The 26,983-nt window shown below is 41.2% G+C and overlaps 1 protein-coding gene across 8 annotated transcripts in view; it reads right to left on the bottom strand.

The window, feature by feature from the left end:
* Positions 1-26,983, bottom strand: part of PALM2AKAP2 (PALM2 and AKAP2 fusion) — a 271,043-nt gene that overhangs the window by 104,638 nt on the left and 139,422 nt on the right. For all 8 annotated transcript variants that reach the window (XM_049796111.1, XM_049796113.1, XM_049796114.1 and 5 more), the window contains one exon: positions 7,033-7,115. In XM_049796111.1, the coding sequence (XP_049652068.1) occupies positions 7,033-7,115 (83 nt within the window). The remainder of the gene's footprint in view (positions 1-7,032; positions 7,116-26,983) is intronic.

Genomic DNA, 26,983 nt, shown 5'->3' with positions numbered 1-26,983 from the left:
CTCTTTCTTACTCCAGCTAATGTTTCTGCTTTGATTACTCCTGCCTTATCTTATTCTCTTTGTACCCTCCTTGACAATAGCCCCGGTTTCTTTCCCCTGCTGTGGTCTTTGTGTCTCCTTTCAGTCTGTTCCTTTTCCTAAGCACAGAAAAAAATCCCATTCAGTAGTATCCCTCTTTTATTCTACAAATCCCTCTTTCAAGTCTGCTCCATCAATAACACCAACATAAGGCAGTTCTGAAAGATGGCTTGCCCGTGTCCAGCCTGCCTGATTGAGCCTGAACATCCTCAGGGGCAAGGAGCATATCTCTATATATTTTCTGAATTACTGCATGAATAGGAAGAGCCATATAAATATAGCACTACTTGTTACCACAGCGTTACGTATTCAACATTTATATCAACTGCTGGGGCAAGATAATCACAGACTACAGTACTTCAACAATTTTATACAGTTGCATATTGTTCCTCCAACTAAACAGGCATAGCAAAAAAGATTTAAAGAGCAATCATTATTTCAGAAATAGGGAACCTCTGTAACTCTTCTGTACAGTACTTGAATAGCATATTCGCACAAAGAGCATTTGTTTGTGTACTAAAGAGCTTGATCCAAAGCCCAATGGAGGCTCTTCCAATGCATTCAATGGGCTTTGGATTAAGTCCTTCCTGAGGAACAGATGCAGGGTTTTATTCACTACCCCTAGAACAATAAAAATGACAAGACAAAGAATAAAGTTGTCTACAGAGAATAAAGCAGTGTTGTCCCACAGCAGCTTAAATACTCTATAGTTAAAAGAAAGTCCTGTAGAGTTAGTAAAATTGTTGGTGTAGCTCATTCACAAAATAGACAGTTCAGAAATGTTTAAATATCTGCACATAAACACCCAAACACAGTGCATTTCACTGAGTATTCAACTACTCAGTATTTGCAAGGGCTGAGTTATTAATGTAAGTCCAAATTCCAGTTGTGCAAACAAAGATAACGCAGAAATAGTTTGTTGCAATTAATCATCAAAACTGCGATGGAAGAGAGAGCTGGAAATGTTTTTATGCTGTGGCTCTTAGATGGATCTGAAGTGTTTACTGAGACCTCGACTAGAGGCAGGCTTTCCTTTAGTAAGTTTATCTCATTCAACATAACGATTTCTTATCTTGCTGGTAGATGTTATCAAAATGTAAGCAATAATGAGTGTTGAGGAGCAGAGACATTTGCCCCTGCAGGAAAAACTGGGGCCAGAGCCACCCCAGGAAAAAGAGTCTGACAAGGGAGATAAGCAACTGTGGGAGACACCAGAGACTGGAATGAAGTAAAAGTGGCAGCAAATGAGAAGCAAAATTAGCAGAAACTAAGCCGGGTGGGAACTTGGGTCTTGTAGCAGAGACAAAATATGAAGGGAAGCTGATCAGAGGGTTTCGAGAGGTCTGGGTAGCTCTTGTAAAGAGATCTATTGGGAAAGAGAGCATGAAAGCAGCACACAAAACAGGCTGTTTTTTTGAAACACCTGCATGGATTTATGTAGAGAGTAGAAATTGGGAAAGAAGCCTGGATTAGAAGAGGTTGCAGTCATAGCAAAAGAGACCCTCGTGATGAATATGTGGAGAGACTGGTGGCTCTTGAAAGAGCTAAAGGACTGGCAGGGTCTGGTGCAGGAAAGTGTGATAAGCAGAAAAGGACATTACATGAAACTTTTTATACCAGGAAAGAAAGAGGGATAAATGATATCACACAAAACTATTTCTGTAACTATTAAAAATAATACCATTTAAACTTTACCTGCTCACATTTAAATGTTCCTAACTTTTTCAGCCCACAAGTAGCAGCCTCAGAAACAAGTCAGCACTCCTAAATTCTGTACATTGAATTACCAGGCAAAGCCAACACAGTGCTTACTCCAGTTCCAAACATTAACTAAATGCAGAAAGGCACATTTTGTAATCCCATCTTTTTCTGGAGGGTTGCCACAGGTGTGCTCTGACAATTAGGGAGAAGAGAAATCCTTCTGTCTTTGCTTTTACTTGTACATGAGGAACCCTATTAGCTTCCAGGGATTGAAATCCCTACTACGTAGAAGAAGAACAGCAAGACCCTCTTGCCATACTCCTAATGTTTCCACCTTTATGTTGCCACAGCCTTAATGAGCAGTCCTGCAATTCTTGATACCTTTTAATTCTGAGTTTTACACATTGAAGAACAAATCTTCAGCAGTTAAGCTGCCTTCTCTACACATTTTACCTAGCCCTCCCTATATTCAAGGCTGGATGCTTGCTCCTTCCAGCACTATCCCAGTGGTGTTAAATGGCTCCGACTGGGATGTGTCATTTGCTGCAGGGTGGATGGCAATACTAGAAATAATTAAGTGAGAAAACCCAGACTACCTGAAGGTCCTCAGAAAGTCAGAGACAAGTGGATAATTCTCAGGGAAGAAATTCTTTGTCTCATGACAAAGAATGTTTTTCTCCCCTCAAACAACAATCTCACAGTTCCCTAAAGATGTGTCTGTTTCTTGAATTAGAAAGGGAACAGGCCCAATGACTAAACCCGTGGCCAGCCTGAAGGGCTGGCTGTCCCTGCAGTAAGCTGAGGTCTTAGCTTCACAGCATTTTCCGATCATTAGAACTGAAATCAGGCAAAATGAAACTGTAATGAGATGATAAGACAAGCTGATTAGAGGCCTGCTAATTAAAAATACACAGTATTCTGTATGGAAATCCAGCTCTACGCTACGGAACTGCTGTGCATTTTAATGTCTTAACTCACATAGTGTCAGAGCAGGTAATCTTACTTGTCTTTGGATATGAAGGTAGGTGGGCATGTTTTATGCAGGTACCACAGCTTGACAATCTTCTTACTTTGCTTTGACAGTTTCCATGCAGAGCCACAGAAATAAAATTACAATGCCAGAGGTCAAACATAATGCCTCTGATCGCTTTGAATGACTGACGATCTTCTGGCTTCCCTGACCAATGTTGCCTGCCTCGGTCATGATATGAAGACACATTCGAGAGCAATTAGCAGAGACCATAACTGGAAATGAACTCTTAGCTGTGTGCTGTGACATGCAGTGCAATAACTCAGATTAATCCTCTCTGTTACCAAGCCCAGCTCTGCTGACTTCAGCACAAGGTGAGCTGTGGCCAGGACCAGGGATGGAGAGAATGACCTGGGAAAACTGGCGATGAGAGCTGGCAGGAACCAACTGGGGAAAGCGTCAATAAACTATTTTACTCCTTGAAGCAGGCTTGTAGCTTGCTTTGGATTTTTACTGCACACATCTCTCTGAACTTCAGCAGCACCCCTCCATGGCCGGTGTGGCAGCAAGATACACGTCCTAAACTGCCTGAAGGGTCAGGGAGGAGGGGATATAAGGCCATGCAGGCTTACACTTCAAACGATGACCAGGGATTTTTGCTGTCTGGCCTCACAAGCTTCAGATACGTGTACTGTGCAGAAAGAGCATCTCCCTTTTAAACTGCCCCAGAGTACTGAAAATATCAAAGCCACTGTCATTTTGAGTTATCTGTAAAGTTTTCGGCCACAATGCATTCATGGCAGCAGGGCGAGGCAGGGCATGAGGGGAAGGGCTTGTATCCTGGATCTGTTTGGATTTTTTTGTTGTTTTTAAGCAGCTGCCCAGTGAAATTAATTAATCTTTCCAGAGATTCCTGGACTCACATAGGTTCTTTGGTGATACAATCTTTCATAAAACCAATGGAAGAGCAAATCGAAGTTCTATATCTCTGATAAAATATTCCAGCAAAATAGCAGCATACTTTTCAATGCAAGACAAACTCTTTCAGCCTACTGCTGATCCTTTTACAGTCATAAAAGTTGTACTGAAATTAGTTCACCAAGATAATCTCCCAGCCTCCTGTATAGCAGTGTTGCAGAGAAGCCAAATAGTGTATATGTATGTCTTCTTCCTTGTTACCAGTCAGCAGTAATGATGGTGGAAAAAACCCTAGAAAAACAGCTGCAGTTTATGCTACTCCCACACACATAGATGTTCTCCTTTTGAGCAAAAGCTGCAAGAAAGGCTCAGTAATAGAGTACATGGTATTCTGAACCTGCAGTCCAAAAAGAGCTGCAGGCATAACAGGATGTGTTTTAAATGCAACAATGAAGAGGCAGTATTTTGCTATTTAGCAAGGAAAGAAGAAACATAAAAAACTCTAAGGTCATTCATAAACTTTCACTTGTTCAACAGTAGGTCCAGCCTGGCTAATTCTGAGCACATTACAGGGAGTGGCTCTTTGGGAGGACCATATTTTTCTTTTCTTGTAAGGGAGAGTATTATTTTGCTTCATGACTAGGATCAAGTGTAACATTTGTTTACTGATCCATATCCTGTCTTCACTGGTTGTGAATGTCATTACCTATCAATTACCATTGACTTGAACCATACATCAAGAGCACAGTCTGGACTAGGGTAGCTTGTTGCTTCTTGTTAATATTTTGTGGTCCACATCCCAGCTTGGAGTAAGTAGGCTGTTGAAAATAACACAGACGCAGATTTCTATTTCCTGACTTTTAATAATTGAGAATCTACTTTATCTTAATATCATAAAAAAAAATATTGCAACTAGGTCTGCATAGGTTCTTTCAGAGTTAATCTAAAATTGCTGGTTTTCTTATATGAAAATAATGTTTCCCATTTGACTGTTGAGCGATAGAAAGGACAATTGTTTTGGGTTTGTCTCTTTCAGCAAATGCAAGCTCAGAAGAGTTTATATTCAGCTGATCCATATAGTCTTTGCCTCAAGCACCAGGCTTCTCCCTTCCACAAATTGTTAGCAAATTATTAAAGAAAATTTCAGCACTCCATCATTTGCTGTAACTAAATTAATTTTCTTCCATGCTGGTAAGTATACTCTCATGGACTTTATTGACTTTCCTGGGCTAGCATTTTGCTGATTCTGCTCATGCTGCGTCAGTGGCAGCACTGAGTCAGCCTCCCTCTTACAAAGTTCTGCCATTAAACCTCCTCCTTCAGCGGGGGGTCATTATTAAAAAAATGAGAACTCTTTTTTAAAACCAAGGAGAAAACAATGCTAAGTCAGATTTTGTTCTGCGTGGTGTTACACTCCCAAGCATCGGAAGTACTGTGTTATTAAAACAAATTGCATTCCACAGTCATTTAACCTTTTTTCCCCTCTTCCTTAAGTATGACCTTAGCTTAAGCCAGAGAAAGTTAGGGACTAATGAAACTCTAGCTTAGAGCTTTCCCAACAGTCCTACAGGTCCTGCTTGCGATATATGAGCTGCCAGAAAGCGATACTACACTGAGCAGGACACTGATAGCAGCCAGCGCAAAATGTCTGGAAATGCCTGTGCAAGTCCATGCTCCAGCTGCAGTCAGAAGGATTTAAATATCTGATTTAACCATAACATGAAAGTTTCATTTTGATGGATTTGCATTATCAATTTGAACCTTACTCTTATTGTTTGTGTTGTAAATTATTTGCCTAAGGAAAGGTGGATTCTCACTGGCTGATATGCCTAAGGACATGTTGGTTTCCTGCTTTACATAGATTTAACCTTGAATTTGGTCATTGTTTTTAATAGCTGGGAGTATGAAATTCTGTGCTATGTTGTCCATTCTAAATTGTTAACCACATATAGTCAGTTTCATATTTGTTGTTTATTAACAGATCTGTTTTGTTTTGTTATGGTTTTTTTTAAACATCAGATTAATCCAGACCCTTTTGGATTTTATTAGCACTTAAATAAAAACTGTGGGAAACCTGGATTTTGAGAAAATTATTAATTATTTTTTTAAAATGATAAATGCAACTAGTAAATATGATTAGAAAAATCTAAGACAAGGTTTTCAAAACATGTTTTGCATTTACATGTTCCTCATTAAAAAAAGGTTTTTGCAGGTGCTGACCTTAGCTGATTACTCACCATGGCCTTTAAGATCTTAAAGCCAGCTAATCTGAGCTTCGCATACCAGTTTTTACTATTAGACCAGAAGAAGATATGAACTTGCTGCATTTTTATCTTTAAATGCTTCTCTAAATGAAAGAGTTAGTTATTGGGCTAAATTTAACTAACTGTAATTTAAGAAAAAACTCCTTTGCTTTTACAGCAGAAGTCTGAAATCTGCCTCATCAGTTTCATCTGAACCAGTTTTACTATTTTAATTTAATTTAAAGAAATGTAAAAGACTAAAGTAAATTTAGGCATTAATATGGGCTAGGTATACCCAAGTTTGCATCTTTATTTAATAATCCCTTTATAATAAAAAATTGTTGGAGAGGCCTTTAGTTTTTAACACGGTTGTTTTTGTCTTTAGATATATGTGATTCATGCTCAGCAGTGTCAGCAACCCTGAAGATGAACTTCTTGGCCCTGCAGGAATTGGCTCGCCCATTCACTCCCTTTCCATTCCCACCACCTTATTGATGAATTCATTTGCTGCTGTTAAAAACACCTGGCTACACACAACCACACCAAGAACAACAGAGAAAAAGGAATATCCCCATCACGCCTTTTCCAGCAATCATCTGGCATGTTTCTACATGCCACCCAGGCACACCAGGCTACCAGGTGAGGGCAATGCATCTCAGATGCTTGCCCTCCTCATGCTGACGAGCTGCTCGCATGTGGGTTTCCAGCAGATGGAAGGAGGTGGAGTAGCAGTAACTACAGAGGGGCTTGAGAAGAGAAGAAGGTGCAAGGGAAGACGTGTGGGGGATTGACTGATGGTGAGGAAAGATTGAGCATTGGTTTGACACCATCTTGCAATGAGTTGCCAGGATTATTTAACAAGATCTCCCAAGAGATGCACTTTTATTGAAGGTTCTCCTAATCCCAACCGTTGCACCAGGCTTTCAAATATTTAGGAGGAGAACCTGCAGTAGTCAAGCGAATGCAATTTACACCAACGGGGTCTGCTGTGCAAACTACTCCCCCCATGACAACCTCCTTGCAGCTGAAGGTGTGGCCCATCCCACCAAGCATGGGGTGCCATCAAGCATTATGTTTGAGTGCAGCGCAGATCCCACAAGGACGCGGTGGGAGAAGACTTACCCCTGCACCCTCCTCAGCTTTAGGACTTTCACAGGAGCACGGTCCCGGCAGGTCCCTTGGCAGCATATCCAATCCTCCTGCGCCTACAAAACCAAAGACATTTTATTGCCTACGGGAGAATATGCATGGCTGAGAGGTTGCTTTGCTTTGCTTGGATCCATTTCTACCAGCCACGCTCTGTCGCCAGCCCGGTATTTTGTCAGCGTTGTTAAAGAAAGCAGAAAGGGTACAAAAACAATGACTGAAAAATATCTTTGCCAGCTGGAGACAGCTCTGCATGCTGTAGAGAGGCTGCCACGGCTGGGAGAAAATGCAGCAGGTGCTTAACGGGTTGAAACAGCACGCCAAGACTGAGGAAGGACATACTCCATTTCAGCCCCTGCAGTGGCCATCCCTGTCCCTAGTGTGGTGCCCAGTGCTAGGGCTGGGGCTGCCCTGGTCCCTGATGGTGTGGTGGGATGTCCCTGGCTGTCAGGTCCAGCCTTGCCACCCCCAGGGAGCCTCCCAGACACCGGTTGCTCTGTGCTTGCCTGTGTTGCTGTGCTGAAGGGCTGCCTGTGCTCATACCATCCCTGGGATGAGCTCATCCCATCCTGGGGAGAAGCCAGAGGACATTTGAGCACTTCTGTGCATCCCGAGGGAAGGGTAACTAAGAGCATCTAGGACCCTAACTATGAGCATCTCATTAGCCAACACTGTCAGCCAGGCAGTAGTCACAACTGCTTATTGGGTGAGGTCAGGCTACAGGTGCAGCTTGCAGGGCATGGTGCCGGCAGCCTGTTTGTCCTGTCTGGAAGAAGAACCTCTGTACTTTCATTTCTACATCAAGCTTAAGCCTTGAAGAAGGTAAGAACATACCTGCTGATTTCACCTCCAGGGACAGTCTTGCTTAAGCACAGCTAGCCACAGACAGCTGTTTGATTGCTTTTGGAGTTTCCACAGCAATGGCAATAATTACAATATATAATGATGGATTAGAGTCAGATTAAATGAGTGAATATTTTCTAAACTGTGAAATTAAATTATAGGGGTTACACATTCTCCTCTACAGAGGATAAGGATGTATAAGGATTTATATAACGTCTCCAGTAGCACTGTTGAATGTACACAGTCACACTGAGAATACATTGAATAATGTTCCTTGTGCTACCACAGCACTGTGTGCACCTACTAAATTTGAAATACAGCTCATGTAATAATACAGTTTGAAATGGCTCTGTAGTCTTTGGTCAATACAAGGACAGTTTTTCGTGCCCTCTGCTGCTACTTCACTCTACAATCTTGAGTGTGTCTCTTCAAACCACTACTGTTTTTGTATAGTCCACAGTTGTGTTACGATTACTTATGCAAAAGGATCTGTACTTTAGAGATGCCCTTTGCTTATTTGTTGCTCCAGCAGACAGTGGCACATGCTAACAGTGCCAGCTTGAGCTGTAGTCTACCTATGGGTACATGGAGGCACTGACTACACATCTGTATCTTTCTAACAGTATTGGCTGGTGGGTTTTCCTGCTTTGGGAAATTGGCACCTATTTTTCTTGTTGTCCTCTCAGCACTCTGTTGTAGTCCACAAAGCCAGAGGTCTAATCCTCTGACTTTATCACAGGCCTGATCCTTCCTTTGCATTCATCTGTGCTGGGGTTTCCCCAGAGCACTGCTGCTTGGAAGGTGGTGCTGCAGAAAAGACATCTAGTTTATTCTGTCCTGATTTCTTCCTTCTGCCGTTTTTTCTTCTTTCCAGCTCACTTTGATAGTTTTATTCATGCTAATCTCAGGCCAAAAGGACCTTCCTTGTTAGATATCTGCAGAGCATTTTAGCACAGTGGGCCTCTGATTGTCTACTGATACCTATATGCTCTCCTGCTATTCAAATATGGATGTAAAATAAAGCTGTGTGCCTTTTTTTACCATTTCACTAAAGCATCCCTTCATATTCGGGTCCCTGTGCATCTTTTTCTGCAGTATATTTGGAACTACGAAGCCTTCAGCATGTTGTCCTTGTGTGGATGCCTCTGTTTGCATCAGCAAGTAGCTGAGCAGTAGGAATGGATCAGAGGATGGGAACAGTTGGTGCTGTCATCTCTAGATCCATATTATAAGTATTTTTAGGATTTAATGTCAAACTAGATTTAGTCTGATTCCCTGGACTGAATGTTACCACAGTGTCAGAAGGAGTAGTACTTTATTTGAATATTTGTGTTTCCACTAGGTTTGAAAAGTATTTCATATGACCATGCAGAAGAGTTTCTGGTTTGGTTTCCTCCAAAAGGACTCTTGCCTGCGACTCAACAGTCTTATCACATAGTGTGAATCACTTCACATCTGAATGAGTTACAAGTGTGGTTGAGGAAAGAGGAAGGAGTTCACTAAAAACCATACTACTGTTCTTTACTAAAGTGCTGATGTATATGTAGCCTATGCCCACCAAGAAAGGGCAGTCTGCTGACTAGGATGCTAAATGGAGTTGTGGGTTGCCTAATTTTGCACCTGTGACACAACTAGCATTCTGCATAGCCCATGGTATGCACTGGTATTGACTTAAGGTGTCCACCTGTAAAGTGATGTTCCCCATTGATGTGCCAACACATGAAAGATGAAGAAGAGAGCATTACAGTGGTAATACATGTACTTAACCAGAAAAAAAGTCACAAAAGTCCAAGGCCTAGAAATTAACACACAGAAGAAAAGATTTCCCCCAAATCTCACAAATACCATAAGCCTGAATAGACTTCATCTCCACACTTTGTATTTGATGACAGGCCATATCTGCCACAGCATGGACCTCTGACTTGATCTGCATGAAGGACATGGCAACTTGGATTAAAAAAAAAAATCCCGAGAGTGTTCACATCCATGGACATGATGTAAGGCTGCACATAGTACCAGTTCACGCTGCCATTAGCACAGCTGAAGTTTTACGTCTACCATCATCTGTACAGCAGTGATGAAGTAACTCAACCAGAACAGCTGCAAGGCAGCTCCATCAGCACTATTGGGGCTCAGTGGCTTTTCATCCATCTCTATGCATGCTAGCTCCACTTCTGTGTAGCACTGTGCTGACTTATTTGTTTCCTTTTATTTGCTGTTGATTTCAACTGTGAATAGGGTTTGATGGATGACAGGAGTTTAACAATGAAGAGAACTGGACAATACAACAGGGATGAAGCTGAGCTAACAGTCTCTTTCCTTAAGAGGTGTATCCATGCAGACTTAGGAGAGAAATCAAGGTGCAGCTAATAAGAAGGAATTTGGGCTCTCAGGTCAGCAGCATCAGCCAAGAGAGAAAGGAACGGATGCTGTCAAGACAGGAAGGATGAAATTTAAGTGTAAGAGCCAGATGCCCAGTTCCTGGTGATATAGTTGCCAGTGGAAGTGCAGAATATGGATGAAAAATAAAGGTACTGATGTAGGATCTGGAAAACTGCTGTGAATACACACTCATTGCTCTTAACAAACAAGGGGAGACTTTAGCAGTTCATTCCTTAATCACAGTTCTTCGTGGTCAGCATTGTGACCATGGGGGAAGCACCTCTGTGTTGGTCAGCAGTGACCTGGGGCAGTACATTCATCTCAAGGATGCTTGCTCCATCCATCTCAGTCTGTCAGTCCCTTTGGATTTCTGCTCTACTTCTATAGGATCTGGACAAAGAAAGCAATCTTTAAGGTGCAATTCAGCTACTGAAGTATGTGACCTTTCTACAGGGCCCCACAACTCCCTTAGAAAGTCCTTCACAAATGCAGAAATTACCCAGAAACTGCAGACTTAGGCTCTTAATTTTGCTATTTGTTTTAGCTACAGAGTGCTCTGTGTTTTCAGCATATAGACTCCATTGCTGTGCTGTTAAGCTGGTGGGAAACAACTCTGAGCCCTGTATTATACAACCATTAATTCTGGGGTAGGCTGTATCCATCTGAAACCTGACAGCCTACATCCTCTTGCAAAAGAAACTGGTGCAGTAAACGGGCAGGTTGTAGCATAAGAGGAGCTGAATCAGGGGACACCTTTAGGGCAAAGATTTGTCTCCTCAGAGGAAAAGGTAAATAAAGCACTTATGGGTATTCACCAGGAAAACTCCTGCAGTGATTGAATCATACTGAATCAAGCTTTCTTCATTTCTCACATGATAGTCATTTATATCTACTATGAAAGGTTAAGACATAGTCAAATGTTCACTTGCATGGCAGCTGGAGCAGTTTAAGATTTATTATCCTTTTCCACTGAGACAGGTTGTTTGCGGGAGCAGTTTTAGTCCGTTTCAGAGCCAAGCCAGGTTGCACACATGTGGCAAAAGGACATGTTACTACTCCCAGTTTGGCCCTCTCTGCTGGCTGGAGGGTGCTGCCATCTCAGATCTACTGGCTGGTCTGTTGCTCACCAGAGTGCATCCTGCCCTGTTCAGATTGGAAGGAGACAGGCCAGCTCCAACCATGTAAATCCTGGATCATCACTAAATGGGCCCATTTGGTCTTGAACAGGCCAAGGAGGCAATTTATTAGAGCAACTATTTTAACTTGATTTGAACCACAGGGATTCCTGCTGTTTCTCAGCCTGCTCTCTTTCAGCTACATATGACTTGTCATTAAAAACAAAAGCTGAACTACATCCTTGTGTTGCTATCTTGGCAGTGGCCAGCTGAGCCAGCAGACAGATGCCATGTTAAACTACAAAGTAGATTTTGTCACCAATTATTCCTGTGAATAATAACAGGTCATTCAGAAAAATAAAATCCTCAAAGAAAAAGAGGGAGAAAAAAAAAAAAGACGCAGTCTAGGAAAAAAGACATTTCAGCAAGAGTGCTGTTATGTTTATGTATTGAAACACTAAATGGCTTAGTGGCTTCATGGAGTTCAGATTGGGAGAGGTCACATATCAGCATGAAGACAAAGGCATAACTTAAGTGGTGAAGAAAACCACTCATTTATCTGTTTTTTGCACTTTTCTTTAAAATACACTATGCTTAGGCATTGCATCCGTATTATATTTTGAAGGAAGGAATGAAACTTCCTTACCCTTTTAACCATGATTTGAGGGCTCACCTCTAAGAGTTAAGAAAATATTTTAGTCTCAATTTCCACAGAATCTTCAGTCTTAAAAAAACTATTATGGAGGCTGCTGTTAAGTGCCACTTCTCTTGTGATGTGAGTGTCTCTCTGATAGCAATTGTCTTAAGAGCACTATCTCATTTAATCTGTTTTTCTGCATCTGAGAGTGGTGTTATTCACTAGGGTGGGTGCACAGGTTATAGAGCTAATGGCACAATTATCTTTTGCTGATTTGCTTTTCTCTTCCAATTTTTTTTTTTTTCAGCTTTCATAGTGTGATGTATTTTGGACTTAAATACAAATAAGGCAAAAATCTCCCTACTAGGGACCCTAGGGTTAGTAGGAGGGAAGTCACACCTTCCTATGCCCCATTAAGAAGGAGCCTTGGCTGGTGCTATTTCTCAGAGGGTGCTGGTTGGATTGTGACCATGCCAGAAGCACTGTGCTGCATCTATACTGAGAACAGGTGTCAAAGGCTCAGTCTCCAAAATTCAGGTGCACACTTTAGTTGCACATGTAGTCTGGTGCCATTTTGGGAAACGCCTAAACAGACTTATGTTGGTGGCTGCAGATGGAGTAGTTAAAGCCATTTCAGATCTCCATCACTGAGATGGATTAGGTCTCCTCAGCTCAGTCAGGCTTTCAGGAGCGATTTGAACTAGCCCAGGCTAGCAATACCCTGACATAACTTTTGCATGCTTCAGTTGTGTGGGAAGTAATGGCAGCTTGGGAGAACAGCTGTATCTTCAGCCATTCAGTATCAAACTTTGTCCCTTATTTGTTTTAATGAAGATTTTCTACCTACCAACATCATTTATTTCTGGTGAACAGCAGTGATGAACTAATATTGGTTCAGATGATGCATGCATTTTTATCGCAGATTTAACCCTGTGGGCAAAACCCTTTCAATAGTTAGTTGTAGTAGCATAAAATATCTCCAAGTGTGATATGAAGTTCACCATTTCTGCTATGAAGCTAGCAAAAAGCCCTCAGAACTATAATCTACATATATTTTGCAATGAAACCTTAAGTATAGACCAGCCCTAAGGTTAAAGCTATTCTAAGAGAATGAGATTGCAATGTTGCTTAGAAAATTGCTCCCAATCTCAGCAATCTTGTTCACAGTGAACAGCTTATGATGAAACTGAGAGAGAAACACTGAAGTTTTTGGACAAAAAAATGTCTGCAGGAAATAGCCTAAAACCCTGACATGAATTGGGTGGCATGAAGAAGGGAAAAACTGTGAATTTTGTTTCTCTTACTTGTAATAATTTGTTTTGGAGTACATTCTCTTATTTGGAAATACCGGGTAAGAAGTCTGATGTTCTATCATTAAAAGAGCAGATACCCTCCTAGCTTTGCCTAGAGTTAGTGGCTGTGTGTGGCGGCAGTGCAGCCAAACAATTAATTCAATGCCTTGCACAGGTGTTTAAAAATAGCAGAGAACTCCTTGAATGATATAAGGAAGGGAAGCACAAGTTACTCATGCAAATTCTTTTTAATCATGAAATCTTAAGCTCAATTGCAGAAAGAAAGCAGAAGGTAGCTGAAAGATTATCTGCTACTGATAACTATACTAGTAGAGAGAAAAGCCATCAGTTACACAAGCAGTGCTGAAAGTGCATGGCTGTAATGCTGTGAGGGAGACAAATAGCCTGTGGTGCTCATCTCACTGCATCTGCCTGGAGGATTTCTTGCCTCCAAGAAATGCATGTGTGAAAATAGCAGAAAGATGAGTTTCTAACCCTCGCAGCAGAGCTAACAGAGGACTGCAACAGCTGTGTCCAATTTTCTTAACTGCAACGTGAGACAGTTTATCTCCTGTCTTCATCACACTAATTTTGCCCACTCTGAAGCAGACAAGGCATATTTTTATGACCTCTGCTGTTACCTGGAGTTAGACCTGCAGCTGCATGTACCAACAGTTGGGAGTGCTACATGTATATGTGGAAGATGCTATGGATGTACCTCCAACAGTCAAAAGTGGTATAAATCCAGCTAAATCTAATTTCCTCTTTGGAGACTTTAAGCAGCAGGCAGGACGTTCAGCATTAGTGGATACTATGCTGAAGTAAATGACCATGGCTTTGCAGCGTACCTGGTAGAGAAGGGAAGGAGGCAATCTCAATTTTTTAGCAAACTATGTCTTTAGATGACTCTCCCAATTATACTTTTCTGCTCTTCCCTGTAATGAACAACCAGTCTGGCTCAATAGGGTAAGTCCTTACATGTGTCAGATTGCATTACTGAGGAGGATGAGGGACAATCATACTCTGCTGACATTTAGCTGCAGGTAATAGAGTGCATATAAGAGGACCTATCACTGTCAATTTTCCTCTCACCTCATGGTCTCCTTCAGGGGTCACATTCTGGATCTGGTTTGCATTTGGAGATCTGACACAAATGGCAGGCTCACTGAAGGCGCAGTAGACATGATTGAACTGCACACATCCACCGTGGATTTAGGAAAAAATAGGTGTCGTTTATACTGAGAAGCCTCCTTCCACACTGCTAAAAAAGCCATACTGCAAGATTTTCACAATTAACCCAGGAGTTAAACAAATAAAACAAGGGGGTTTTACAGCATAAGACCCTGAAGAAGTATTTCAGTCTTTGTCATGGCAACATCAAGACCCCTGAGTAGTCTGAGAGTTGGCTTACCTGCCTGATTAGATTGTAGTTTTTAAGGGCAAAACTGCAATGATGCAGACCCAGCCCAAACTGCCTGAACTGGCCTAATGTTTGACCTCCAGTTTTGCATACTTTTGAGTTAAGATTGTACTGTCAGTTGCTTTGAAGAAATGTGCAATTTTTTTCTATCAGACAAATTTGTATCAGCACTTTACTTAAACCTGCCAGTTTTGCTTGACAGAAGATGGTATTAATTAATGCCTTGTCAATATCTTCTGTTGTGGTAAAGAATAATGTGCCAGGTATGAAAGAACCCACCTCAAGCCTGCATTTGTACTAGACAGACTTGCTAGTGCAAATCCTGTAAATTCTGTAATGGCAGAGTCAAAGCTTGCTCTTCCCTAGACAGGCACATGAAAGTTGAAAGGTGCAGGCAAACTGGTGTTATCATGGCATGAGCCATGACACTGCTGGAAAGCCATGCAAGCCAGAAGAGTGGACCCTTTTGGGACACCTATTTGGTTCACCTGAAGTTAAGAGTAGATCTATTATCTGCGAGAAGAGGTCCAGAGCACCGAACAGTGTTAGTAATTTTATAGTCAAATTAAAATCATTGCTTGATGTAAGGTCAATATAGTCTGACTTTTGACAAAAGGACATCAGAGATAAGATCCCAGTGTTTAAAGATGAAGACACCTGTCTTCACCTAAACTTAGCTCTGCTGCATGGTAATCAGTTTCAGTCATTTCAGAGCACTACTTATAGGGTAAGTTATTGCTCAATTACAGAAGATGTGTCAGCCTCTGGCCTCTGTGGATAAGGTTGGCAATCTCAGAAAATGACATGTAATTAGGAAAAATTATAGTGTTTGCTTTCAAAGTACTATTTGTTTTCCCAAAAAAGCAAACTGAGAGGCAAACATAATATCCAGATATGGTATATTCTCCTCAGTTATTCACATATCACCTCCCTAGAATTAAAATAGATAGTGAAATATTTCATTTCCCAGCCACAACTTTCAAAAGAGGCATGACTTGCTGGTCAAAACTCCAGTGATGTTTCTTGTCCAAGCCATATGCTTGAAAGAGTTCAATAAAGGATTGCTTGGCTCTCTAATAGAGGAAGAGATCAAATGCTTTGAAAGCAAAGCCAAACTAAAAAAAAAAAATAAAATATATGATTTTTGTGTCATGATATTGGGCTACATTTTGCACCTAAAAGGTTTAATATTTAAGGAAACATCACAAATTAATGTGCAATGTCAAATGATGTCACATCCATCATTTCCTAGCCAATACTTAGGGCATTATGAGAAGTGTAACAAGCTGCATTTCATGAGTACTTCTTGAGTCCTGCTGCACAGAGATGAGCTCACTGGGTGTAACTTTCCAGGCTGTCCCACATTTTGGGGACTCATGTAAAGATGGCATCCTGAAACATAAAACCTAGATTCTGCCTGGGAGGCCCACAAAACCTCCACATTAATAAACATGACAGGAGATTAAAGAGGTGCTTTCTGTGCTTCCTAAATGAGCACAGGCCAGCCATGTATTCCCAAGGGGACAGGATCCTGGCTTTGTCCTCTCTCAGTTCTTCAAAGTCACAACATGTGCTCCTTAAAGCATGCCCTGCTGATGCAATGCAAAAACTCTGACTCTTGTGTCCGTGGTATGCTAAACATGGCTCTTCAAGGGTAGAACAAACAGCTACAGCACAATCCAAAGTCAATAAGAAAATGCTGGTTGACTTCTGCAGACTTGTGGAAATCATCAGCTCAGTTCTACTTGTTCTCTCAGCTGTTTTTCTGTCCCGTGATGTGCATTGTCTAAATTTGAAATTAAAAACATTCCTGAGGCAATGTTTTTACACGCTTGCATTCCACAGTGCATCAAAGAACAGCTAAGGCTGATGCTTTGCCTTTGGTAGCTATGCTTGTATTCAAGTTTTAGGAGCCTCATGATTTTAGCTTACAGCACCCTCATTACCTGCTGGGGCAGAACTCATGTGCAAGGCAGTCCCATGATGTGACAGCTTTCCCTGCCTGATGAGGTGGTCCATCTGTGCAGGCTACACCAAAGTGGAAGCTGATGCACAGACAATATACATATGACCAGGGAGTTTTTGCAGAGATTGAGCCTTGACCCTACCTGGGGATGTGCTAAAGCTGTGATAAACAAAACTGACCTCCTTTTAAAATGTAGCTTTTGTAGTGTACATGCATCTCCCTTTATCTGTCCTATTTCTTTGATTCCCTCCACTCCTCCTTAGCATGAACAGTGAGGAGTGTTGATTCAGTTAAGTGTCTTCCTAAGAGAATTAGCTACCCTGTTGAGAAAAAGCAGTGTAGAGCCTGTACCAGAGTACCAATAAACATTTTTCACAGCTCTCATCTTGACAATAAGCCCATAATACCAGTGGAATAGAGCATGAAGAAAGCATAAAATTACATCAGGGTTTCAATTAACTTTCATATTACCTGTAACTCAAATACTTATTGCTTCTGTGCTAGAGTTATTACAGATTTTACACTGTAACATTTTAAAGAGGCACCCTGCCCTGTAGAGAGATTCCAGCTCGGAAAACAAAGAAAGATCAGGAAATTTCAAATGGTTTAAGAGTAAGGCCCAAAATGTCAAGCTGCACATTCAAACCTTTCCTGTTGAAATCTAGCAAGCTAATTTTATTGTTGAATTTCTAAAAATTAGAAATGTATTAGAAAGCCTCTTTTTGAAAGAACCACTCTGCTTTCATGTCAAGTCTTGCCTGGAAGATGAAACTGTGGACACTTAATGAATAGATGAGAGGTGTTTTTTGGTGTTTGTTTTGTTTTGTTTTGTTTGTTTGCTTGCTTTCCTTTAAATGACAACCAAATGACTTGATCCTCAGCAGCTCTCAATTTATGAATAGTTCAGTCTGAGTTTAAATTAAGTTCATGGCTGCTTCTTCCTTTATTCAGGCTATTCAAATGTTCTCTTCACAACATGCACTGAGTAACAGATAAAAATAACTGTCACGCTTAATTTATTTTAACTGTGCAGGTAGGTTGTTTGGATTTTCCACATTATGTTGCCGAGAGCAACAATAAGTCTTCTCCTAGCTCAGTAAAAGACAGTTTCTAAGATCACAAAAAATGCCCCACTGAAACAGAGCAATGGTCTTTGACAGCAGCAGTTAGAGTCTTCATATAGGAAGAACACCTGCACTCAGTCTGTATCTTCAGACCTTCCACTGTACTTCCTCCATCATCCGCAATTACTAGATTAGGGATGTCGTTAGACACGTCTCTGCCTTGTCCCTTTAATACACTTTCTGGATCTGCTGTCCATTGTTTTGTTAACATGGAGACATTTGTCTGGTTTTCTTTTTTTTTTTTTCTTCTTCTGTATAACACATCATCATCTACATGGTATGTGAACTACCATGTTTAGCACTACCAGCTCAGAAACCTCTAAGGAAGACGGACAATGAATCTGTGTACTGTTTTGAGTTATGATTTGCTAAATGGCTTAGTAATTTTGAATGTCTAAGATATGACTGCAAAGGGATTGAATGCTCAGGAATTTAAACATTCATAGTCAGAATTTCAGGCCACCTTAAAAGAACATCACATAGTATCCAGAAGCAGAGGCAGTCAAAATAGTCATAACTTTCAGGAATGTTAGCCTCTAGCAATGTTTGTTGCAGAGAAAGGATCAGCAGAATTGGTTCACATTCAGTTCGAACACCCTATTTAATAAGGAATGAGGTTAGCATAGAAAGACAGATGGCAAGAGCAGACAAGACAGTTTGAGACCCAAGGCCTAATTCAGCTTTGACATAGCTAAGCTGAATGGCCATTGAAGTCAATGAGATGTTCACATGTTTGTATTGGGGCTGAATTTGCTTCCCTATGATTAGGGGAAAGAGGTGAATAGTTGAATTCACATAGAATTTTTTGTTGTTGTTTAGAAAACAAGAATGGTCATATGAAATTTTCAGTGCTACCCTAAAGCCTACACTTTAAAAACTAATAGACTTTATGAGCAGAGATGCTTCCTGCATAATGCAAATATAGTTGAGAGACAGTGCCTGGCCTAAGGCTTTGTATGAACATAATGGAAATAAACAGATGGAGACACAAGCAGAGGCTTGTTCAGTGCAACCAAAGTGGAGTGGGACTATGAATCCTTGTTCCTTGAATCTGAGCTATGTCTCTCATTTTCGAGTTTCTACAAGAGTCACTGTTGGGTGCCCAACTCTGCTTAGAATTATAAGGGGAAATATATTCATTCTCTAAATAAACAGTCAGAGAATAAGCATTGGAAGCTAACCATTTCTGCTTTTCCCTTTTTAGTGCCTTCAGCTATGGGGGATCTGAGAATGCAGGGAGACTAACGGGGTACCAAATAGTCTCCCTTGTCTTCACCTGGGGGACTGCTCACCTTTTGCTTTTGCCAAGTGGCTCCTGGTTTGTAATTAGTTATTTTATTTTGGCTATAAAATGAAAAGGTAGGTCTTATCCTGGTAAAAACATATTACTTTGCATTTGCTCTTGTGTAATGACATCTCTGGCTACGGTGGTTTAAGGCATATTGATTACCCTGCCTGCCTCTGTGAGGGTGCTCCTGCTGAAAATCAGTAACTCAGGTAATCCTCACCAGAAAACTGCATTAGTTGAGACTGAGTTACCAGAATGTTGCAGAAAATTGAAAAACAAAAGAAAAAGGAAGACATAGCATTTGTGTTCTTGTGGTTTTTGTGCCCTCCAAAAACGTTGTCAGAATGCTGCATGTACAAGCAAGCAGGAAAAGATGCCTAATGGGAACAGTCATGCTTCTACTATGTAATGCCATGGCATTTCCCTCTCATTTTGTATCATTGCACCAGCGCAAAGACAGCCATAAAGCAATGGTGGGTGGGTAATATTTCTTTGGCTCTGTGTAAGCACACTCTCCAAAACAGCCTGGTCTATAAAATAAAAAGAACTTGCCTCCATACCTAACAGCTCCCAATGCCAATGTAGCACACTTATGGAGCAGCAGATGATTTCCTCATGACTGTTGCTAGGTCATTGCTAGGCAGTGTTAGCTGATGGGTTGTAATTGTACATACAGGAGGTTTTGGGTCCATAATTGTTCCCACCCTGGGCACAGAAGCATCCTATGGATGTATGGGTTTTTAACAGGGCTCCCTGCAGCTGAGAAGCAGAGTTACCCACCTGGTACCTTTTCTGTTCATGACTTGTCCTCTGTGCAGGTGAAACGTACATGCATAGTAACAGTGAAAAGCCACATCAGCATCAGAAAATATTTCTGAGAAACTGGTTGAGATCTGACTTTGTAGACAGCCACTTCATTTCCTTCTGCCTCAGTTCCTCATTTTTCATATAACAATGATAGCACTTCTCTGCCTTAATGGGATGCTGTGGAATTTCACTACATTGAAGAATGTGAAGTGCTCAGATAGAGCAGTTTCTGGGCCTGGGTCAAAATGTTATTAGCCATGCTATATCCATGCACTGGATCGAGGAACTTAAAACTGGCAACATCACAAGGGTGGCTTTTATGTGGTGTAGCAGTTAGATTTTGTCAGAAAAACACCAAAACCAGCCTCAGTCAGAGACAGCAGAATTTCAAGTGCTAATTCCAGCAGGACCCAGACAGGATGTCCTAGAATGCTTATCTCTGGAAACAGGTATCTGCTATCTTTATACACTGTGCTGCCATTCTTTGGGTCTTTCAGGGAGAAGAAATTGAACTATTTTATTGCTTTCTTAGGAGTTTTTTACCAGCAAACTATATTGTAGGGCCACAGGAATTTAATCCAGTTCATCTTCCTTATGATGAATTATTTTAGTGCAAATATTCAGGAATGATTTGAAGTGTATTTTAAAGTACCCTGAATCCTATTCTGCAGAATGGCCATAAGGCACTAACTCTTATGGTGAGAAGCCATCTACCTTATACTTAAATAATAACTTTGCCTTGTCTTAAAATACACATTAAATATTAAAATATAGCTTACAGCATCTTTTGTACTTTAATTGTTAAAGACCATTTCAATTCTTCACTTACTGCCTGGAAAAAATGAGGGGTATTCTGCAAATACTTAGGTTGTTTGGTACTTTACAAAATCAAGTGTACCAAGGCAGTTGCACAAGACACACATGCTATAATGCAAGATACTATCACTTGGCTATTAGCTGTCTTAAGTAAGTTGTCATTAAACTAGTTATGATTCTTGAGGGAGGTCTAACTTTACACTGTGTCAGCTGCCAAGCCATATATGTAACCACCTTAGGTTTATTACTTTATCTGAAAACAAGAATTATAGTCTCCTGGAACCACATACTGTTTCTAAAATGTGGTCAGTTTCATGATACTAATGGGTTTTGATTAAACACTTTCTGTGAACAGTTCTGATTTTCTTAATTACCCTATAACCCCTTGAGTTCACTTCTACCAGCAGCCCTACTATGTCTAATACATCACCCCCTCATTCCCCATTCATTTTGCTAGATGTTAATCTTGTTTAACTTAAGATCTATATACATTGCAGCCCAGACTATGTTGCCCTCTATCTTACTAATACATTAATTCACAGTACTGTACAAATGACAGTTTTGATTCAAATAGAAATGAAAAAGAGGAACTCTAAAAGAAGAATTTGTACTAAACCACACAGTTTTGCTGGTAATAAGAACTAATCCAAATGTCATCCTAACTTTTCTTTGGATGATTTGTATTTTCAGAAGCTGTGGAATTTGAGCTTGCTCATCTTGAAGCTGGGCATCGACAGATGTCACTGCAAAATCTGGAAGGTGGGTCAACGAGTCATGTAGGCTAAAGTCTACATAGGCAGAATTTTAAGAACTAAACAAAGGCCAAGTAAAGTTTTCTGCATACCTTCAGTAGGCTATCCCTCATGGCTGTACTGGAAGTCCTTTTTTTAATATATATTTCATAAATATTTGATGTCCAGACTGAACTCTCATCTCTCTTTACTAAGGGAAAGGGATACACTACACTGACTGTATTCACAGAATTATAAATTTTTTTTTTACATTGGAAAGCTTTACAGGTTATTCAGGACTTTATGGCAGCAGAATAGACTTTGCTTTTACACTTAACTTTCCTCCACGGAAAGCAGGTATTTGTAATACTAGTATATTGATTTAAATTTATAGTATATGTAAAGTAGTCCACCCTTCCATGTAAATTTTTTAGGATCCAGGCCTGCAGAGGTTTACACACACAGATTCATTGTGTATCCCGGTCCCAAGAAATCAGAAACAAGACTCCTATTGATTGTGGTGGAGCCAGGACTTGAGCTGCTGCTTCCAGAGAGGGTAGTGTGACAGTCTGACAAATTATAGTCAATATCTCAAACATTCGTTAAAGAACTTTGGCGGAGAAAATGGCCTCTGTAAAAATGCTGGAGTTTTGTGAACAGGACAATGTGGCTGGAGGAGAGGGCCCCACGGAGGGTGGGACCGCACTTCTCCAAAACCGCAATTCCTTATCTTAAGTGACCAGGAGAAGGAGCACAGCGTATGCGCCTGGAAGAGGAGGCCCCATGGAGGATGGGACTGTGCTTCTATCTTAAGTGATCATGCCAGCAGGAAAAGAGAGGCAACTCCGCCATGAACCACCCCCCCCACACACACACCTCACCAATCGATTCCAGAGAATCCCGGGAACGGGAACTGCGCATGTCGAGACCACTGACTAACACACTATAAAAGAAGGGAGAACGAGTTCTCAGTGCGCGCTCTCTGGAACTGGATCTCTATGCTGGCTGGACCAACGCTGGACCCAGGACTGGTGAAACCCTTTTTTTCTCTTTCTTTCTTTCTTTCTTTCTCTCTTTCTCTCTTTCCTTTCTCTCTCTCTCTCTCTTTCTTTCTTTCCTTCTCTCTTTCTCCCCTTTTCTATCCCCCCCCCCCTTTACTTCTCCCTTTTCCACAGTCCCTACCCGTCATCCTTTTAAACATAAACTATTGACGAAGTCTGAGACTAGGAGTGGATCTAGCCACACCTGGGCTCCTCTTTGAGAAGGAGTCCAGAAAGCAAGGGCATCTGCTCTGAACCTCATGACTCAACGGGAGAGCTCTCCTTCTGACACATTTCATGTTCCTTTTTCCATTTCTTTTTCTACACCTCCCTTCTCTTCTCAAACAGCGGTTTAACAACATGTAGCAAGGTTCATATTGATAAGTTCACTTGTACTTGGGCAACGTTAGCTAGGTTGAATAAATGTTTGTTGTTTGAACTCCCCTGGTGTTGTTTCACCTTAATTCTGACAAAGGAAATCCGTGAACCTGAGTCACTCCAACTTTGGAACATGACAGGTAGTACTGCACAGCTGAAAGTTTACAAGATTTTGTAAGATGTAGGTTCTGAGGCAAGCTTTTTGACAAGAGGCATCAGAACTTTCCCATCTTTGCCCTAGTCTTGCCACATTCTATGATACTTGTGATATATTGCCAACAAAAAAAAAGTGACTCCTGTCTCAGTGAGCTTGAGATTTGACAAATTTGAAAAACCCAAAGGCAAATATTGAGGAAAGGATATACTGTTCTGAATATTTTTTCATAAACTAGTCTATATTTGTTGTGTCAGGAGAGGAAGAAGTTGTTTGCACATACATGAGCACACACACACTTACACACAAGTCAGAGTTTCTGCAAAACTATTCATGACTATGAGGTCTCTGGTCAAGCTCAGCCCAGTTGATTCCAGCATAAAGCCAATGCAATCTTTGAGATTTATTGAAGCCTTCAAGACAAAACTGACAAAAGCTGATCCTGCCACAACAATGATTTTCCACAGAGAGATTATTTTTAAACCTAAACAGCAAGTGGGAGGGAAGTTCACATCTGGAGACCTGAATGCTATCATTTTATTCTGGCTGAAGCTGACCTTTTATCTTTAGGTCTGAGAATTTGTCTAGATGAGGTTTGGATGTTTTGTGTTTGAAGTCAATGGCATGGAGGCACTTCATCTTTGTCTACAGGTCTAGTTAATAGTGGGTATGATGTGGACATAATGCTCTGTACAGCATGGCCCTGCCCAAACAACACTGATGGATCCATACCAAACCACATGTGCTGGCTCACCCATTTTCTGGGGAAGCCTGGACCAAGGTCCAGCTCTAAATCATACAGCTGTCTCTCACCCTTGTACAAACCCCATGCTTTGCCTAGCCCTGAAGTTTGGGGTTGGCTTGGCTCCTGATCTTTGCAGCCTCTCAGGTCTGAATTACAGGGACAGCAGACCCATATTTGGTCTGTGGTAGTTCTGACCTAAGGAAGGCTTGCAATAGGCTGTGGTACAAAACAAAAAATGATCAAAACCAAGCTTTCCAATGTGTTTCCCAAGTTTACTTTTGCCTGTTGACTTTTCATTTATTGCAGACTAGATAACGTGTTGGTTGCTCCCAGAAAAGAAAGACCCTGATTTGTAAGTGTCTTGAGATATCCCTGATGGACCTGCCAAGCAGGCTGGAGCCCAGACCCCATGTTCAGCATTAGTGCTGTGAAGAATTGGCTTTTTGTCCACCTGCAATTTACTGTGCTGCCTGATGCTTCCCTATCTCCTCAGGCCTGAGAAAAGCTACAAATATTGCCCCTTTTCTCCTCTCACAGGACTCCCTTTTACCAGTAGGTCCAGTTTCTCCTTGACTGACTTGCCTTCAACTCAGATGAGGTGGGGATGTCAGGCATGCCTTGTCCAAGTAGGCACTTTTCTGTCTTTGCTGACCCCCACTGCAAGAGCCAGAGAGCGAATGTAAGTGTGTTGAACTACAAAAAAACCCATCCATCTTACAGCCTGCTGGGGAGTACTGATGCCACTTTGCCTCAATAGAGAGGGAAACTTGTTCCCTGCCAGTGCCAACGGCAATTTTCTTATCTATCCTCTTCACATGACTAACACATAGGCCTTGAATTATCTTGCAGCAGTGTCAACCCTTACACAGCACCATGTGTTTATGTGGACAGAGAGTGCTAGCTTACCTCTACAAAAACACATAGATTTTATTCAAGAGAGGATTTCTCCTTGAGGACAAAATTAATTGAATAGAACTAGCAACTCTGTCTTGATAACTCTATTATATTCAGTGTCAGTTATTCATATTGAAACAGGGAGAAGCCATCAGAACTGCTTTACAACCTACTGGATGTAGTCCCTGTAAACACTAATTAATGATCACATTGCTATGATAAGATGCACAGTGTCTCCACCTGAAAAAATAGACAGCAGATATGTTGAGGGAGAGAGCTCAGGTGACTTGGGTAAGGGGTGCAGAGACCAGTGTCTCTGAGCTGTGACCAGATCCAAAGAGTTTCTGGCTTTAAGGCTGTGTTCTTCTCTCTGGAGAATACCTCTCTGACTGCTTCTCACGTCTGGGACCTCTCTGGAGGGCTAGGGGATCTGCAAGACATTTTTTCATTAAGATCTTTTTGGCATAAACATCTTATATTCTTGCCTCAATCTCTACTACCAGATTTGAGTTTTCCTTACTTTATGCAACAGAGGTGATAACAGGAGTGTTTGTTTGGGGATCAGACATTACATCTGGCTTGAAAACCTTTTTCCCACAGACATCAGTGTTGCCTAAGTTTTTTCATAATGCACACATGGCACTGGAAGAGTGATTTGTGTCCAGGGGAGGATCAGTCCAGTAATAGCAGTCACTCCCCATCAGTTGTTTGTTCCTGAGAAGCTTTAGCATCTGTTAAAGAGCATGCTAGTCTTCATATGCATGGAAATGGATGTTAGACCAGAGTCTTCCCTTCTGGTGGTAGCATCAAGCTGAATCAGAGTACTGTCCACTTCAGTGACACACATGCAGTGCAACAGTATTTAAAGGACTGCTGTGCAAATATGTGTGTGGCTGAAGGGAAAGAGGCAGAAGGCAAGAGGGAAGGGAAAATCAGAGAGCTGGCCACAGTCAGCAGATAAAGGAGCATCGTCTAGTACTGACAATATACAGCTGTGGGTCTGTTGCCCATGGCTAGCTCTTCATTAGCACACACACTTGACTTGAGATCTTAGTGTCAGCTCTCCAGGCTTCAGCTAGGAGTGCTGTGCTGGAGCCAAGTGAATTTTCCCCTAGAATCTGAACAGTGAAGTTTCTGGGAAAAAAATGAGCTCCGAGAGAATGAAATCACATTGAATTCCACTAATAATAATTTTGGATAAAAAAAGTGGAAGGGAATGTGCTGGTAATGTCAAAGCAATGTTTTTAATATATTCCACATGATTTATTGGTGGGGGTTTTTTTGGTGTGGATTTTTTGGTTGGGTGTTTTTTTTGGAAATGCCTCCAGTTGGCAGTGAAACTCCCAGTTTTGAAAAAAACAGGTTTGTTTTTAAACAACTGGTCAATTCAGAAAGTTCCAATTTGGGTTCAGTATGGTAGAATCCCCTGCTCTGCTTTTGATTGTTCATTTTCACCAGTGAATTGAAACAATATTATTTACTCTGCTCTGATGCTGAGAGTGTTCTCAACTTCCTTCAGATGGAAAAGCATGCAGCAATAATTTTTGCCTCCTTCCCTTCCCTGCTCAGCACCATCCTGGCTGCCCATGCTCTGTAGGGACCATATGTGGTTGACTTCCAATCCCACTAGCAGTGGAGGGCCAAGGAAGGTATGTCTGCAAAATAGAGGTCTTGGAAGAAAAGCTGTTAGTCATGTAGAAAGCAAGACCTTCTCCACTTCAGGTCAAGCTGAACCAGTTCATTTGAAGCACTTAACTGCATTTCATTGTTACCTTCTCTCTGCCTGATACTGTTTAATAATGCTGTTCTACTGTTCTCCAAAAATGGTGTTTGCTTTATAGGATGGCTCATCTGGGGGACTCTTGTGCTGTGTCCAGTTATCTGGGGCTTTGTGAAGAATTGTTTAATGAAATGGGATCATACAAGCAGATCCATGGAAGTAAATTTGGCTACCCATGTTATTAAATTCAAGTACATGGCTAGTTCTTTTCTATTAGGGCAAATGGCACTCCTGCCGGTTCAAAGACTAGTAGAAGGGTTACATTTTTCTCCAACTTCTCTTTTATAGGTCTGTTCTCTGGAGGTATCCTTTGTTTTTCACTGGACATTTTTTTTCTCACCGAGTTGAACAATATGGCTTTCAGCTACCTGTGTCACCATAATTCACTAACCTAACTGCTTAGTATTGAAAAAAATTATTAGCTTTTCTATAAAATCTTCTGGCCAAACTGGGCACTCAAGTGCTTTTATAGTGGGTAATATCGGTACACGACAGGTACTCCAGGCTGCTTAACT

Source organism: Accipiter gentilis, chromosome Z (assembly GCF_929443795.1).
Source record: "Accipiter gentilis chromosome Z, bAccGen1.1, whole genome shotgun sequence".
Taxonomy (NCBI): Eukaryota; Metazoa; Chordata; class Aves; order Accipitriformes; family Accipitridae; genus Astur; species Astur gentilis.
Note: the sequence above shows the minus strand (reverse complement) of the source record. Positions and strands in the feature narration are given on the sequence as shown.